We start from the raw sequence: 17,838 nt of genomic DNA, 5'->3' as shown, positions 1-17,838 counted from the left end.
AAAACGCATCCATGAACATGCGCTAAAGCTCTAGTGTATGAGATTCTGCAATAGCAAAGTGGACATCACACAAATTTTACATGATCTTTGTTGCAACGCTGTTAATAGGCATCATTTGTGGATTTTCCAAGCACTAGAATAAAATTTGTAGCACATGTGCAAATGGGTTACAATGTCTATTCGCACATTATAATTTTTAATCGCAAATATGAGCAAAACTGTTGCACTGTACAGCCCTGCATATACTACACACACACTCATGTGTTATCGGTGTATAAGCAACCGGCTTTACACATTCATTCTTAAGTGCTCAATTTTAATTTGATTAATTATGCATTCAAACATTCATTTTAATCCCAATTATATCAAATTCCATGACATTCCTCGTTTTATAGCTAAAGTCAAAGAGTTCAGTGATTCAGTCCACATTTTCTGTATTGCAGAAGTAGTAGGGACCTATATGTGGTAACCACTCCGAAGTGGTCTTTGATGGTTGAATTATTGTCAATTAATTCACATGTGTAAAGGCAGCATCACCATGCTACCACCTCGGGGTGTGAATTTTTTATTTTTTTTTAAAACAGCTTTCCGACCGTCATCATTGTCTGAAGTTTACAACTCAAATGTTTTTGTAGTTAATAGTATTGTTGGAATGAAAAAATAATTTTGCACTATATTACAGTTGTGTGGTATACCATACTAACAAAATATCGCAATACCAAAAATTTTAAAACGCTACTTTTTATATATATATATATATATATATATATATATATATATATATATATATATATATATATTATTTTTTTATTTTTTTTTTTTTTAAATGCTAATTTAGGCACGATACTCAAGTATAGTACTATTAGCAAAAATGTTACAGGATGTGAAATTTTTTAGATTCAATCAATGACAATTTGACAATTAATCAAATTAAAATCTCGATATGGCCAAGTGTAATATTTGAATAGCAGATGTAATTTAAATAAATAATACACAGTCTGCATGTGCTACGCACTTCAGAATTAAGGAGCGGTGTTGCTCTGCTCTTTGTCATACTTCACACAAAGATCGTGCGTGATGCTCAATGCGGTGTGTTTAGTGTTTGAGCAGCTGTGTACACTTGCATGAGTTCTTTCTCCAGTGATTTCAGCACGCGAGTAATTCAGCATTTCATTTTGGATGCAGAGCTTATTAAAAACTACCGTCAAAAACACAGAAAGAACTAAAATGTCTGTCAAAATAAAAGTTCTGCCAAAATAAAAGCTCTGTTTCACTGGATGTGTGAAATTAAAGACGTTGTGACAGAAAAATATTACTACTGTATAAAAAATGTCATATTCAAAGTAACAGCAATAACACTACTAATAACAATTAATAATAACTGGTTTTATTATTATCATTACTATCATTATTTTTAATAATAATAATTATTATTATCATATTATTATGTTGGCTTGACAAACTAGATCTACTATTTGTAATCTCACATACTTATTAGTGGTGCTTGCAAAGCATCACTATTGTAATCTCACATACTTAGTGGTGCTTGCAAAGCATTACTATTGTAATCTCACATATTATTATTATTAGTGGTGCTTGCAAAGCATCACTATTGTAATCTCACATACTTATTATTATTATTATTAGTGGTGCTTGCAAAGCATCACTATTGCGATCTCACATACTTATTATTAGTGGTGCTTGTGGAGCAAAGCATCACTGTTGTAATCTCACATACTTATTAGTGGTGCTTGCAAAGCATGAAATGAAAACATTTTTTCCCCTACTATGGCAGTCAATGCAAGAAAGTTGTCAAATCATATCTCCCAATCAGAATGACATAGAGACATGGGGGTGGGGTCATTTCAATCAGGCTACCAATCAGTCTTTAAGGATCATCTTGGAAATGGTGTAGCCACGCCCTAGCAACCATTTACGGCACCCTAGCAACCGCCCCCATAGACTTCCATTCAAAATGGCTCAGAAGGATTTCTTCAGAACAGAATGTCATAGACACTTGGGGATTGGCTCTTTTCAGTCAGATTAGTAATCAGCCAATAAGAATCTCCCTGGTCACTGGCTAGCCACACCCTAGCAACAATTTAGAGCACCCTAGCAAGCAGACCTATTGACTTCCATTAAAAATGGCTGAGAGGGATATCTTTGGATCAGAACATACTACAGCCATGGCAGTTGGCTCATTTCACGTGGGTGAGCAATCAGTCTTCAAGTATCCATTTGAAAAACTACTTAGCCACACCCTAACAACCATTTAGAGCACCCTACCAAACATCCCCACTGACTTCCATTCAAAATGGCTGAGTGTGATATCTTCTGATCAGAATGTCCTAGACACATGTGGGTGCTCTCATTTGATTCGGGCTAGCAAGCCGTGTTCGAACATACCCTGTGTTTATGGCAGTCAATGCAAGAAAGTTGCCAGATCATATCTCCCAATCAGAATGACATAGATACATGGGGGCAGGCTCATTTCAATCGGGATATCAATCACTCTTTAAGTATCACCTTGGAAATGGCATAGCCACGCAGTAACAACCATTTATGGGACCCTAGCAACCACCCCCCATTAACTTCTATTCAAAATGTCTCAGAAGGATATCTTCAGAACAGAATGTCATAAACACTTGGGGATTGGCTCTTATGAGTCAGGTTAGTAAGCAGCCAATAAGAATCTCTCTGTTCACTGGCTAGCCATGCCCTGGCAACCATTTAGAGCACCCAACACTATTGATTTCACTTAGAGTGTGACATCTTCGGATCAGAATGTCCTAGAGACATGACAGTTGACTTGTTTTAACTGGGTGAGCAATCAGTCTACAACTATCATCATGGGAACTACTTAGCCATGCCCTAGCAACCATTTAGAGCACCCTAGCAACCAAACACCATTGACTTCCATTCAAAATCACTAAGATGGGTATCTCAGGATCAGAATGCCGTAGAGACTTCTGGGTTGACTTATTTCACTCAGGATAGCGAGGAGCCATGTTAAGTATCACCTTAGTAACTGCCTAGCAATCACATGGGCTTACCCTAGCAACCAAGTAACAAAACACATATCACTGCACCAGAATATTGTAGACACTTCCGGGTTGACTTATTTCACTCAGGAGAGCAAGGAGCCTCATTAAGTATCACTCTGGTAACTGCCTAGCAACCACATGGGGTTACAATAGCAACAAAGTAACAAATCACAAATCTCTAGACCAGAACATTGTAGACACTTTCAGGTTGATTTATTTCACTCAGGATGGCAAGGAGTCTTGATAAGTATCACCCTGGTAACTGCCTAGCAACCAGATGGGGTTAACCTAGCAACCAAGAAACAAATCACATATCTCTGCACCAGAAAATCGTAGAGATTTCTGGGTTGACTTATTTCACTCAGGATACAAAGGAGGCTTGATAAGTATCACCTTGGTAACTGCCTAGCAACCAGATGGGGTTACCCTAGCAACCAAGTAACAAATCACATATCTCTGCACCAGAACATCGTAGAGACTTCCAGGTTGACTAATTTGACTCAGGATGGCGAGGAGCCTTGATAAGTATCACCCTGGTAACTGCTTAGCAACCAGATGGGGTTACCCTAGCAACCAAGTAACAAATCACATATCTCTGCATCAGAACATTGTAGAGACTTCTGGTTTGGTTCATTTGACTCAGGGTAGCAAGGAGCCTTTTGAGTATTACCTTGGTAACTGCCTAGCAACCAAATAGGGTTACCCTAGCAACCAATTTGCCATTCAGAAAAACAAGCAAGGGATAGGGATGCATAGGACTTCTTGCAGCTGGCTGTCTATCTGTATGATGTTCCTTCTGTCTGTCTGACTGTAAGACCTTCAAACTTCCAACTCTTCAAACTATTTTAAACTTTCAGACAAGGCTTTGTCAAGCCAACATAAAGTTTGTCTTCAAACTTTACTATCTAGTTATTATTATTATTATTATTATTCTGAGCCAAAATTTAAACTGTATCTCCTCCTAGAGCTTTAAAGCTACAACCACCAAACTCGGGTCAGACCTTCAGACTGTTCTGACTCGGGATGCTATCTCTTTTCTAACTGATCGGACTTCCGGTATTCCTGTATCAGACTTCCGAACTGGACTGATTTAAAATTGACTCTCATTCAAGGTGTGAAAAATGTTCCCTGTAATAACTCCTTTAGAGGATTAAATCTAATTACTATCACTCCACCACTCATACTTTCTATCACTCCATCACTCCACTCTTTTTATTCTTTCTTTCACTCCATCACTTTAACACCCTAGCAACTGCATACAACCTAGCAACCATTTAGTGCACCCTAGCAACCAAAACCCATTGACTGCCATTCAAAATGGCTTAGACGGATATATCCTGATCAGAATGTCCTACAGACATGAGAGTTGGCTTGTTTGAATTGGGTGAGCAATCAGTCTTCACGTATCATCATGGAAACTACTTAGCCACACCCTAGCAACCATTTAGAGCACCCTAGCAACCAATCCCCTTTGACTTCCATTTAAAAAGGCTGAGTGAGATATCTTCAGATCAGAATGTCCTACAGACATGAGAGTTGGCTTGTTTGAATTGGGTGAGCAATCAGTCTTCAAGTATCATCATGGAAACTACTTAGCCACGCCCTAGCAACCAAGTAACAAATCACATATCTCTGCACCAGAACATTGTAGACACTTCCAGTTTCATTCATTTGACTCAGGGTAGCAAAAAGCCTTGTGAGTAGCACCGTGGTAACTGCATAGCAACTATATGGGGTTACCCTAGCAAACAAGTAACAAATCACATATCCCTGCACCAGAACAACATAAAGACTTCTGGTTTCGTTCATTGGACTCAGGGTAGCAAGTAGCCTTTTGAGTATCACCTTGGTAACTGCCTAGCAACCAAATGAGCTATCTATCTATCTATCTATCTATCTATCTATCTGATAGACTGAATGGTCTTATAATCTTTAAATTTTGAACTTTTAAAACTACTACTTAAACTTGTAACTATTTCAGGGTGCTCTAAATGGTGTGGCTAAGTAGTTTTTCAAATGGATACATGAAGACTGATTGCTCACCCACATGAAATAAGCGAACTGCCATGCCTGTAGTATGTTCTGATCCAAAGATATCAGTCTTGACAAACTTTTTTATCTAGTTATAATTATTATTATATGCAAGCAATATTTCAAATGCAAGTGTACTGAATATCTGCAGACTTTAAAGGAATAGTTCACCCAAAAATGAAAATTTGCTGATAATTTACTCACCCTCAGGCCATCCAAGATGTATAGAAGTTTCTTTCTTCATCAAAACAGAATTTAAGACTTTTAGGATTTCATTTCAGGCCTCCTCCTCTAAACAATGCAAGTGAATGTCCTCCATTTTTTGACGGTCCAAAATGCATATTTAGGGTGCATCAAATTAATCCACCCGACTCCAGTCGACAAATAAAGTTCTTCTGAACACAAACGATTGATTATTTTTAGAAACAAAACAATACTTTTTAACTACAGATGTTCACTTCCATACATCTCTGTGAGGTGCGCTCGTGAGAGGGATGAAATAAGCTCATTGGTAAGGTCACGCATCATGTGGAGGAGGAGTCAGGAAGTGCGTCATTGTTTACAAGAGAAACTTGTGCCATTCACAAACTAAAACAGTCCAAAATAATTTAAAAACAATATAAAAAAAAACAAAAATCATTTCCGAATAATATTAATAATAAAAATCAATGTAAACAATGACGCGCTTCCTGACTCCTCCTCCACATGACGCGTGACCTTACCAACGAGCTTACGTCATCCCTCTCATGAGCACACATCACAGAGATGTACAGAAGTGAACATCTGTAGTTAAAAAGTATTGTTTTGTTTCTAAAAATAATCAATCATTTGTGTTCAGAAGAACTTTATTTGTCGACTGGAGTCAAATGGATTATTTTGATGAACCCTAAATATGCATTTTGGACCATCAAAAAATGGAGGACATTCACTTGCATTGTTTAGAGGAGGAGGCCTGAAATGAAATCCTAAAAGTCTTAAATTCTGTTTTGATGAAGAAAGAAACATCTTGGATGGCCTGAAGGTGAGTAAATTATCAGCAAATTTTCATTTTTGGGTGAACTATTCCTTTAATTAAGCCGTAGCAGCCTTGTGCCACAGGTAATCAGATTTTTTTCAATTAATTAATTTCTTCAATTAATCAAGCTCTGTTGTGCAGCATTTTATTTGACCAAAAAAACAAAAAACAAACAAAAAAAAAAAATTATCATTTTATTTTCATTTTTCATTTGATTAAAGTTTCATGTATTTGTTTAAACACTGTTATGATGACTGTTTTTATTAAAACATAAAACATGGAATCCATAAAAATGTAAATGGAAAACACAGAAATTCTAACTGCAAGACTTTATGCTGGCCATCACAAAGCCCTGACTTCAATCTGATAGAAAATTTGTGGGCAGAACTGAAAAAGCGTGTGCGAGCAAGGAGGCCTACAAACCTGACTCAGTTACACCAGTTCTGTCTGGAGGAATGGGCCAAAATTCCAGCAACTTATTGTGAGAAGCTTGTGGAAGTTAAACAATTTAAAGGCAATGCTACCAAAAACTAACAAATTGTATGTAAAATTCTGACCCACTGGGAATGTGATGTAAGAAATAAAAGCAGAAATAAATCATTCTCTCTACTATTATTCTACTATATTTTACATTCTTAAAATAAAGTAGTGAGAGTTTTCATTTTTGGGTGAACCATTCCTTTAATAGTTGCTCTTTTTTCTTAACAGTTCAAATTTGACCATGTCCATTACTAAGATTAGAGTTAAAAACGATTATTAAATAGAAATAAAACTAGAACGCCATGCGAAGGGCAGACGTGTGAGAGACAGCTCTGTGCACTTTGCTGATTTTTTTCATTATTTTCATGATATAAACCGGTGAAATTCGATACACCCAGTTACACATTTGCTCTTTGAGGTAAACATGGCAAAGAAGTCAAAATCATCGGGCTCTGGAGACATTAATAGACGCTTACGGGTTCAAGATTAAAGCCCAGACAGGCCTGTGGACCGGGGACTCAAGTTGGATGGCCCGGCGGGAGAAGAAATCCAGCATCAAATGTCCAAAATGTCGGTGATGTTGACGAAGGTACTTGCAGACTTGGAGGATCTCGCTGTAATACGTCGATCGATTACGGCGATGGAAAAAAATTCTCTGAGTTAGTCACAAGATTGACAGATGTTGAGAGACGAATCGATTGTTTGGAGTCATTGGAGAGGGAATTAGCCGCTAATCCGTGTGTGACCAAAGTTGATTTGAAACGTGTTCTTGAAAAGCTTGAAGATTTTGAGAACAGAAGCCGCAGGAATAACGTTCGAATTGTGGGAATTCTTGAGCATGAGGAGGGCAGAGATATGGTGAAATTCCTAGACGAGCTTTTCCCGAGTCTGCTCGACATAACAGGCCATAAACTGGAGGTCGAGCGAGCTCACAGAGTCCCGGCTCACAGATCTGCTGAGGGAGAAAGGCCCAGATTGATTCTGGCCAGATTTTTGAGATCATCCGATAAAGATCTCGTGTTGCGCCAGGCGAGGAGCAAAGGAACGCTTTCTTGGAAGAATCACAATATTTCTTGTTTCCGGACTTTGCAAACTTGACAAGAGTGAAACGCGATTGGTTCAAGGAATGCAAGAAACTCTTACACCAGTGGAAGATAACTTTTGCTCTGATGTTCCTTGCCAGACTGATAATAAACACCAAGGACGGCTGCAAAGTATTTACATGTCCCAATCAGGCAATGTCTTTTATAGAAACAATGGGTGAGTAACCATTGGGTGTTTCTCTTGTGAGTGGATTGACTCACTGTACATACTCTGGCTTTCGGAGGAAGCTGGGCGCCATTTTTGTTTCTTTTTGCGTTGGCTCCGCCGAGCGGCTGGAGTTTGTTTTGTTTTGTGGATTAACACTTTTCCTTAAAGAAACTTTTGCATTGACGGAAGATCACTTTTGCAATGAGGTTCCCGGCCAGATTGAGAATAGACACTACGGATGACCACAAAATATGTACATGCCCACACAAAGGATGTCTTTTATAAAGTTGGCGGACTGTGTAAATAATGGCATATACTTTTATGCGGCCTCCGAGTGAATTGACTCTTGACCATCTGAGGAACTGGGATGCGTGTTTAGTTTCCTTTTGTGCTGGTTCCGCGTTTTGGTAAATAACACTACTTCGGGACAGTTATGGATGAATCTGTCAGTTCCTTGTGCTTATGCCTACTGTTGGCTGGAGTATGATTTGTGGAGTATTTTTGTGGGACACTGGAATGATTATGTCATCTGCTGCACTCATCAGCTGGCTCACTGAAGATTCGTTTGTCTGACCGAGGAAACCGAACGGCTTTATATCGGCTGGAATTTGTTTTGTGAAGGAACACACCTTCGAGACAGTTCTGTGAATGAGTCTACACGTTCTCTGTGTTTATTCTGCCTATTGGCTGGGGTTTGTTTTACAAAATATTTGATGTTATGTAATTTTGCCTTACAAATTTGTGAGGCAAAATTGAGCAATCCGATGGCAAAGTTGTCGTGGGTGCTCTCGTAGGCGTACATGGACTCTTTGAGTTTAGAGGGATTGACGCTAGTTGGTGCTTTCGTGTGCAGGGTTAATGCGCACATTTTTCTTTTTTCTGTTTGTTTTGTTCGGGGGGAAGTTCGGGGTTTTATTGTTGCATTAATGTTGAAATGTGGTCTTCATAATTTTGTTTTTGGCACACAATTTATTTTTTCTATTATATTAAAATGCCAAATGTTAATATGAATAAGTTGTCTCTCTCCACATGGAATGTGAATGGGTTGGGGCACCCCATAAAAAGAAGGAAGGTTATTTCTTTTCTTAAACGTAAGAAATATGATATAGTGTTTCTTCAAGAAATGCATCTTTCCCCGCAGGAAGCTGAACATTTTGGGAAGATATGGGGTGGACATGTTTTCTTTAGTGCGGGCTCAAGTAAGAGCAAGGGAGTCATTATATTGGTAAATAAACATTTACAATTCAAAAGTCTCAAACAGATTAAAGATAAATTAGGGAGAGTCATCATTGTTTTAGCAGAAATTCAGGGGCGAAGTCCGATTTTGGCTAATATTTATAATATATATCATCATGATGGCGCCGCGGATGGCAGCCTCGGTGTGGAGCACTCCTATTGTTTTGTTGTTTTTGTTTGTTTGTCCTGTGTTTAGTAATCTTTTTCCAATCAGTTTTACCAGAGATGAACTGCTGAACATTCGACAGCTTATACCAGACAGTCTTTTCCCGGTTTTTGAATATTCAGATGTTTTGCTAGACATTTTAGTTGGAGGCTCGGCTTTGTTGTTCAGGAGACGCAGGTGAGGAAGGCGAGCTGGTGCGCTGGTCAAACTCCGTCAGCGGGGCTTTCGAACAATGCTGCCGAGCATTCATCTTGCGAATCTCCCCTCTCTTCCTAACAAAACGGACGAACTACATCTCCTCACCCACACAAACAAGGCTTCACAGAAACCTGGCTGAGTGAAGCCATTCCAGACAGCGCGTTACATCTGCTGGGCTTTCAGCTGTTCAGAGTGGATTGCATCGCGGAGTTTACGGGGAAAACGAGACACGGTGGAACATGCTTTTACATCAATGAAAGTTGGTATACAGATGTAACAACGTTAAAGAAGATGTGCTGTCCTAATTTGGAAGCGCTCTTTATTAACTGTAAGCCTTTCTACTCGCCGGGGGAGTTTACCTCGTTTATTCTGGTGAGTGTGTATATCGCGCCAAACACGTGTTTGAATGCGGCGCTACAACAGCTGGCTGATCAAATCACAGACATGGAACAACAATACCCAAACTCAGTTATTATTATTCTTGGGGATTTTAACAAAGCAAATCTCACACGTGAACTGCCCAAATACAAACAGCACATTACATGCCCCACCACAGACAGGAACATACTGGATCATTGCTATGCAACAATAAAGGATGCATATCACTCTGTCCCTAGAGCAGCTTTGGGACTCTCTGATCACTGTCTGGTTCATCTTCTTCCAACCTACAGGCAGAAATTAAAATCAACCAAGCCAGTAGTAAGGACTGTAAAGAGATGGACCAATGAAGCAGAGCGGGAACTACAAGCCTGCTTCGATTGCATGGATTGGAGTGTTTTTGAGGCTGCAGCCACAGACCTAGACAAGCTCACAGAAACTGTTACATCATATATCAGTTTCTGTGAGGATATGTGCATTCCTACTAGGACTTATTTAAAGTTCAACAACGACAAACCGTGGTTTACAGCAGAGCTCAGGCAGCTTCGTCAGGCCAAAGAGGATGCTTACAGGGGTGGGGATAAAGTATTGTACAATCAGGCCAGGAACACACTGAACAATGAAATCAGAGTGGCTAAAAGAAGATACTCTGAGAAGCTGAAAAACAAGTTTTCAGTTAACGACCCTGCATCAGTGTGGAGTGGCATGAAACAACTCACAAATTACAGGACTCCTACCCCCAACCTTGTGGTGGACCAACAACAATCTCACACCCCACACCCACTCTGACCTTCACTTCACACAAACACCAACACCTCCTGCAACCCCCCTCCTCCCCCTCCTCCTACTCAACCTGCACTTAAGATCTGTGGAGATGATGTGTTTCGGAAACAAAAGATGAAGAAAGCTTCAGGCCCAGATGGAGTCTCATCAGCGTGTCTTCGATCCTGTGCCAACCAGCTGGCCCCCATCTTCACACAGATCTTCAATAGATCACTGAAGCAGTGTGAAGTCCCATGCTGCTTCAAACGATCAATCATTATTCCTGTCCCAAAGAAACCAAAAATCACAGGACTTAATGACTACAGACCTGTCGCCCTGACGTCTGTGGTCATGAAATCATTTGAAAGACTGGTGTTGGCCCACCTGAAGAACATCACTGGACCCTTTCTAGATCCCCTTCAATTTGCTTATCGAGCAAACAGGTCTGTGGATGATGCAGTCAACATAGGATTGCATCATATCCTGCAACATCTGGACAGACCAGGGACATATGCAGGGATCCTTTTTGTGGACTTCAGTTCGGCTTTCAACACCATCATCCCAGCTATACTCCAGAATAAATTACACCAACTCTCTGTTCCCATGTCTATCTGTCAGTGGATTACCAGCTTTCTGATGGACAGGCAGCAGCTAGTGAGATGGGAAACTCACTTCCAGCAACTGTACAATAAGCATTGGTGCCCCCCAGGGATGTGTGCTCTCCCCACTACTCTTCTCCCTCTACACCAATGACTGCATCGCCAAGGACCCTTCTGTCAAGCTCCTGAAGTTTGCAGATGACACCACAGTCATCGGCCTCATCCGAGATGACGATGAGTCTGCATAAAAAAGGCAGGTTGAACAGCTGGCTGTCTGGTGCAGTCAAAACAACCTTGAGCTGAACACGCTCAAAACGGTGGAGATGATTGTGGACTTTAGGAGGAACACCCCAACACTGACCCCCCTCAGCATTCTAAACAGCACTGTGGCAGCAGTGGAGTCATTCAGGTTCCTGGGCACTACCATCTCACAGGACCTGAAGTGGGAGACACACATTGACTCCACTGTGAAAAAGGCCCAGCAGAGGTTGTACTTCCTTCGCCAGCTGAGGAAGTTCAACCTGCCACAGGCGCTGCTGATACAGTTCTACTCAGCGGTCATTGAGTCTGTCCTCTGCACTTCAATAACTGTCTAGTTTGGTTCAGCTACGAAATCGACACTACAAAGGGCAATTCGGACTGCTGAGAGGATTATTGGTTGCCCCCCCCCACACTTCCAGAGTGAGGAAAAAGGCTGGACCCCACTCATCCTGCCCACTACCTTTTTGAACTGTTCCCTTCTGGCTGACGTTTCAGAGCTCTGAGCACCAGAACCTTCAGGCACAGGAACAGTTTTTTCCCTCAGGCTATCCATCTCATCAACAGTTAAATTGCCCTATTGAGCAATAACTATGTGCAATACACTGTTTAGTCTTTTTTTATATTTATCAAACACATCCAACCTCTTCTGCCATTTCATTCCTCTGAAAAAAAAAACAAAAAAAAAAACATTTGCACTGTACATAACAGATTTGTATTTGCACTGTACATAACAGATAACAGATTTGTATTAGATTGCACTACGTATGTGCATGTATGTACATATGTGTATAACTATTTTTTATTTTTTATTATTATCTATGTCTTGCTGCTGTTTTTGTATTGTTTTTGTATTGTTGTACATTGGAAGCTCCTGTCACCAAGACAAATTCCTTGTATGCGTAAGCATACTTGGCAATAAAGCTGATTCTGATTCTGATATTTATACACCTAACGCTAATGACCAGGTCTTTTTTATAAATCTTGAAGGGATGTTGCAAACCGCTGGCACACCTAATGATATAATATTGGTAGGAGACTTTAATCTTTTTATGGACTCAGATGGACTCATAGTGAAATAAAAGTGTGTAAGCCCCCTAGAGCAACACTGACGCTTCACAGGATGTGTAAAAATCTTAGTCTTACAGATATTTGGAGACTTTTGAACCCATCTGGTAGGGACTATACGTTTTTTTCATCAGTCTATAAGATTTATTCTAGAATATATTTTTTTTAAATATCCAAATCCCTCATTTCATCTGTTGTTGATTGCCCTGGTGAGTTTAGAGGTGTTGCCACATATAGAGAAAAAGAAATCATATAGTTGGCGCTTTAATGTATCCCTTTTGCAAAATCCTGATTTCCAACAAATGTTAAAGACTGAAATCAATGTTTATATGGAGACCAACTGGTCCTAGGTATCCTCTGTGGGCGTGGCTTGGGAGGCACTTAAGGTGGTTCTTAGGGGTCGGATCATACAGTATGCCTCATTCATCAAAAAATTCAAAGCACGAGAACTCGTGGAGTTGGAAGGAAATATTAAACGTGCAGAGGCAGAGCTGAAGTGCCGTATGTCATCTGATGGCCTCAGAGAATTGACCCGATTGAAATATAGATATAATACTATTTTTTTTGCGGAAAGTGGAGTTTTGGTTATTCAGGGCAAGACAGTCATACTTTGAGTTGGGGGACAAAGCAGGGAAGCTTTTGGCTAGATATATAAAGCAGAGAGAGTCTCTTTCTACCATTCCCTCAGTGAAATTAGCTGGTGGTGAAATTTTTACCTCGGCCATTGATATTAATATTGCCTTTAAAGAGTTCTATCTTGATCTTTATAGTTCCATGTCTTCATCTTCTGATGAAGATATTAGAAACTTTGTGGAACCATTAGATCTTCCCAAACTGACGACTGAGCAAAAAAACTCTCTTGACTCTGAGATAACCTTGGAGGAGCTTGACGAGGTAATTAAGTCCTTACCTACTGGCAAGGCTCCGGGGCCAGATGGTTTTGCTGCAGAATTTTTTAGATCTTATGCTACAGAACTGGCTCCACTTTTGTTAAAAGTTTATACTGAATCATTAAAGAATGGAAAGCTTCCTCCAACCATGACACAAGCCCAGATCAGTCTGATTCTAAAAAAGGACAAAGATCCAAGCGAGTGTAAAAGTTACCGTCCAATCTCCCTGATCCAACTAGATGTAAAAATATTGTCAAAACATTGTTTTATTACTATGCGTTCAGTCACAGACATTTGGCTCATTGGTCATGAGCCAAATGTTGGACCCCCTCTGAGAGAGCCCCTCCCTGGTTTGGAAAAGGTCATGAGGCAACAGTGTACTACTCCCTGAGATTCCTTAGGTCAATGTTAGGTCTTTTTCTAGAGACCTGTCAGTCAATCATTGTTTTGAGGAATGAAGGCTATACAATGCTTGAAATTGCCAAAAAAATAAAGATTTCATACAAAGGTGTACACTACAGTCTTCAAAGACAAAGGACAACTGGCTCTAACAAGCACAGAAAGAGATGTGGAAGGCCAGATGTACAACTAAACAAGAGCATAAGTACATCAGAGTCTCTAGGTTGAGAAATAGATGCCTCACATGTCCTCAGCTGACAGCTTCATTGAATTCTACCTGCTCAACAACAAGTTTCATGTACAACAGTAAAGAGAAGACTCAGGGGTGCAGGCCTTATGGGAAGAGTTGCAAAGAAAAAGCCACTTTTGAAATAGAAAATCAAAAAGAAAAGGTTAACAAAGGCAAAGAAACACAGACATTGGACAACAGATAATTGGAAAAGAGTGTTATGGATCTTAAACCCATTGAGCTTTTGTGGGATCAACTAGACTGTAAGGTGCGTGAGAAGTGCCCGACAAGACAGCCACGTCTATGGCAAGTGCTACAGGAAGCGTGGGGTGAAATGTCACCTGAGTATCTGGACAAACTGACAGCTAGAATGCCAAGGATCTGCAAAGCTGACATTGCTGCATGTGGAGGATTTTTTGATGAGAACTCTTTGAAGTAGTTTAAGAAGTTCTGAACATTTTTTTCAAATTTTAATAGTAATTTTTCACGTTATTAATGTCCTGACTATACATTGTGATCAACTGAATGCCACTTTGGTGAATAAAAGTACTAATTTCTTTCCAAAAGAGCTAAATCTATATAAAAGTGCAAAATCTATATATACACTACCGGTCAAAAGTTTTGAAACACTTACTCATTCTTTATTATAATTTTTTTCACATTTTATAATAATAGTTAAGTCATCAAAACTATGGAATAACATAAATGGAACTATGGGAATTATGTTGTGACTAAACAAAATCCAAAATAAATCAAAACTGTGTTATATTTTAGCATCTTCAGAGTAGTCACCCTTTGCCTAGAATTTGCAGACATGTACTCTTGACATTTTCTCAACCAACTTCTTGAGGTATCACCCTGGGATGCATTTTAAACAGTACTGAAGGAGTTCCCATCTATGTTGGGCACTTATTGGTTGCTTTTCTTTATTATTTGGTCCAAGTCATCAATTTCAAAAACTTTTTTACCATTTTAGTTTTATAATGAAATAAATTAATATGGTAGCACAATGATATTTTTGTTGACAAAACTTAATTTCAAACATTTAAGCATACACCTTCAGATCAAAAGATTTATAAGATCATGAGAAACATTTCAGTCAAGTGTTTCAAAACCGGTAGTGTGTATATACTGTATATATATATATATATATGTTTGTGTATGTGTGTGTATCCACACACATATAAATATAAATATATATATATATATATATGTTTATATTTATATGTGTGTTCAAAACTAATTTCAAACATTTAAGAATACAACTTCAGATAAAAAGATTTATAAGATCATGAGAAACATTTCAGTCAAGTGTTTCAAAACCGGTAGTGTGTGTGTGTGTGTGTATATATATATATATATATATATATATATATATATATATATATATATACACACACACAGTTGAAGTCAGAAGTTTATACATACCTTAACCACATACATTTAAACTCAGCTAGTTTTTCACAATTCCTGACATTTAATCCTAGAAAACTTTCCCTGTCTTAGGTCAGTTAGGATCACTACTTTATTTTAAGAATGTGAATTTTAGAATAATAGTAGAGAGAATTATTTATTTCAGCTTACATTTCTTTCATCACATTCCCAGTGGGTCATAAGTTTACTTACACTTTGTTAGTATTTGGTTGCATTGCCTTTAAATTGTTTAACTTGGATCAAATGTTTTGGGTGGCCTTCCACAAGCTTCTCACAATAAGTTGCTGGAATTTTCGCCCATTCCTCTAGACAGAACTGGTGTAACTGAGTCAGGTTTATAGGCCTCCTTGCTCACACAAGCTTTTTCAGTTCTGCCCACAAATTTTCTATCAGACTGAGGTCAGGGCTTTGCGATGGCCACTCCAATGCCTTGACTTTGTTGTCCTTAAGCCATTTTGCCACAATTTTGGAGGTATGCTTGAGGTCATTGTTCATTTGGAAGACCCATTTGCGACCAAGCTTTAACTTCCTGGCTGATGTCTTGAGATGTTGCTTTAATATATCCACATAAATTTCCTTCCTCATGATTCCATCTACTTTGTGAAGTGCACCAGTCCCTCCTGCAGCAAAGCACCCCCACAACATAATGCTGCCACCCCCATGCTTCACGGTTGGGATGATGTTCTTTGGCTTGCAAATCTCACCCTTTTTCCTCCAAACATAATGATGGTCATTATAGCCAAACAGTTAAATTTGTGTTTCATCAGACCAGAGGACATTTCTCAAAAATTAAGATCTTTGTCCCCATGTGCACATGCAAACTGTAGTCTGGCTTTTTTATGGCAGTTTTGGAGCAGTGGTTTCTTCCTTGCTGAGCAGCCTTTCAGGTTATTTCGATATATTTTATTTTTGTTTTACTGTGGATATAGATACTTATCAACCTGTTTCCTCCAGAATCTTCAAAAGGTCCTTTGCTGTTGTTCTTGGATTGATTTGCACTTTTCGCACCAAACTACGTTCATCTCTAGGAGACAGAATGTGTCTCCTTCCTGAGCGATATGATGGCTGTGTGGTCCCATGGTATTTATACTTGCGTACTATTGTTTGTACAGATGAACGTGGTACCCCTTCAGGCATTTGGAAATTGCTCCTAAGGATGAACCAGACTTGTGGAGGTCCACAATTTTTTTTCTGAGTTCTTGTCTGATTTCTTTTGATTTTAAATTTTTCTTAATTTTCTTTTTATTTATCACACATTATACATTTGCACATATACGGTGAAATTCTTCTTTTTCACATATCCCAGCTAGGCTGGGGTCAGAGTGCAGGGTCAGCCATGATACGGCGCCCCTGGAGCAGATAGGGTTAAGGGCCTTGCTCAAGGGCCCAACAGTGGCATCTTGGCAGTGCTGGGGCTTGAACCCCCGACCTTCTGATCAGTAACCCAGAGCCTTAACCGCTGAGCTACCACTGCCCTATAATGATCTTTCTTGACTTTCTTGAATGCTTGACATCATGGGATTTTCCCATGATGTCAAGCAAAGAGGCACTCAGTTTGAAGGCTGGCCTTAAAATACATCCACAGGTACACCTCCAATTGACTCCAATTAGCCTATCGGAAACTAATTGTCTAATTTTCTAAAGGCTTGACATCATTTTCTGGAATTTTCCAAGCTGCTTAAAAGCACAGTTAACTTAGTGTACGTAAACTTCTGACCCACTTTGTGGTATAGTCAATTAAAAGTGAAACAATCTGTCTGTAAACAATTGTTGGAAAAATTACTCAAGTCATGCACAAAGTAGATGTCCTAAACGACTTGCCAAAATTATAGTTTGCTAATATGAAATTTGTGGAGTGGTTAAAAAATGAGTTTTAATGACTTCAACCTAAGTGTATGTAAACTTTTGACTTCAACTGGTAAGTGCAGAAAATCATGGTGCTGGATTGACACTGTCTCTTAAAATATAGGCACTTTGAATTTAAGACACTGCTTTTTCCTGTGAACTTAACCTTTTAAAACAAACTTTTCCCACTTTTACTGCTACTAGTATATTACATTTGTTTATATTTTATTTTTATTACAAGGCCTTTTGGAACAACAAAATATGACACAACATGGGAAACTTATTACTATTACTGTAGATGGCTCTATTATCTGTCTGCCAATAAACTTGTATCTCAGGAAAAAAGATAATGAAAAACATATTTGAAAAGACACAGATGCGTTGTGTGTATAACTTGCCTGTTTGATGAAGGAAACCGAAATCAGATCCCAGGATAAAATGCCATGATCCATGAGCTCCAGAAACGCTGTGAGAGTGAATGCCAACATCTCTCCAAAGCTGTAGACACAACAAATCCATCACTTTATATTCTCCTCAGCACCTAATTAGCACTGT

At 39.1% G+C, this 17,838-nt stretch overlaps 1 protein-coding gene across 5 annotated transcripts in view; it reads right to left on the bottom strand.

Annotated features, from left to right (window-relative positions):
- The window catches only part of elmo2 (engulfment and cell motility 2), a 216,402-nt gene that overhangs the window by 117,509 nt on the left and 81,055 nt on the right, over positions 1–17,838 (bottom strand). For all 5 annotated transcript variants that reach the window (XM_051672277.1, XM_051672279.1, XM_051672278.1 and 2 more), the window contains one exon: positions 17,682–17,781. In XM_051672277.1, the coding sequence (XP_051528237.1) occupies positions 17,682–17,781 (100 nt within the window). The remainder of the gene's footprint in view (positions 1–17,681; positions 17,782–17,838) is intronic.

This window comes from Myxocyprinus asiaticus, chromosome 35 (genome assembly GCF_019703515.2).
Source record: "Myxocyprinus asiaticus isolate MX2 ecotype Aquarium Trade chromosome 35, UBuf_Myxa_2, whole genome shotgun sequence".
Lineage (NCBI taxonomy): Eukaryota > Metazoa > Chordata > Actinopteri > Cypriniformes > Catostomidae > Myxocyprinus > Myxocyprinus asiaticus.
This window is presented reverse-complemented; position numbering and strand designations above follow the sequence as displayed.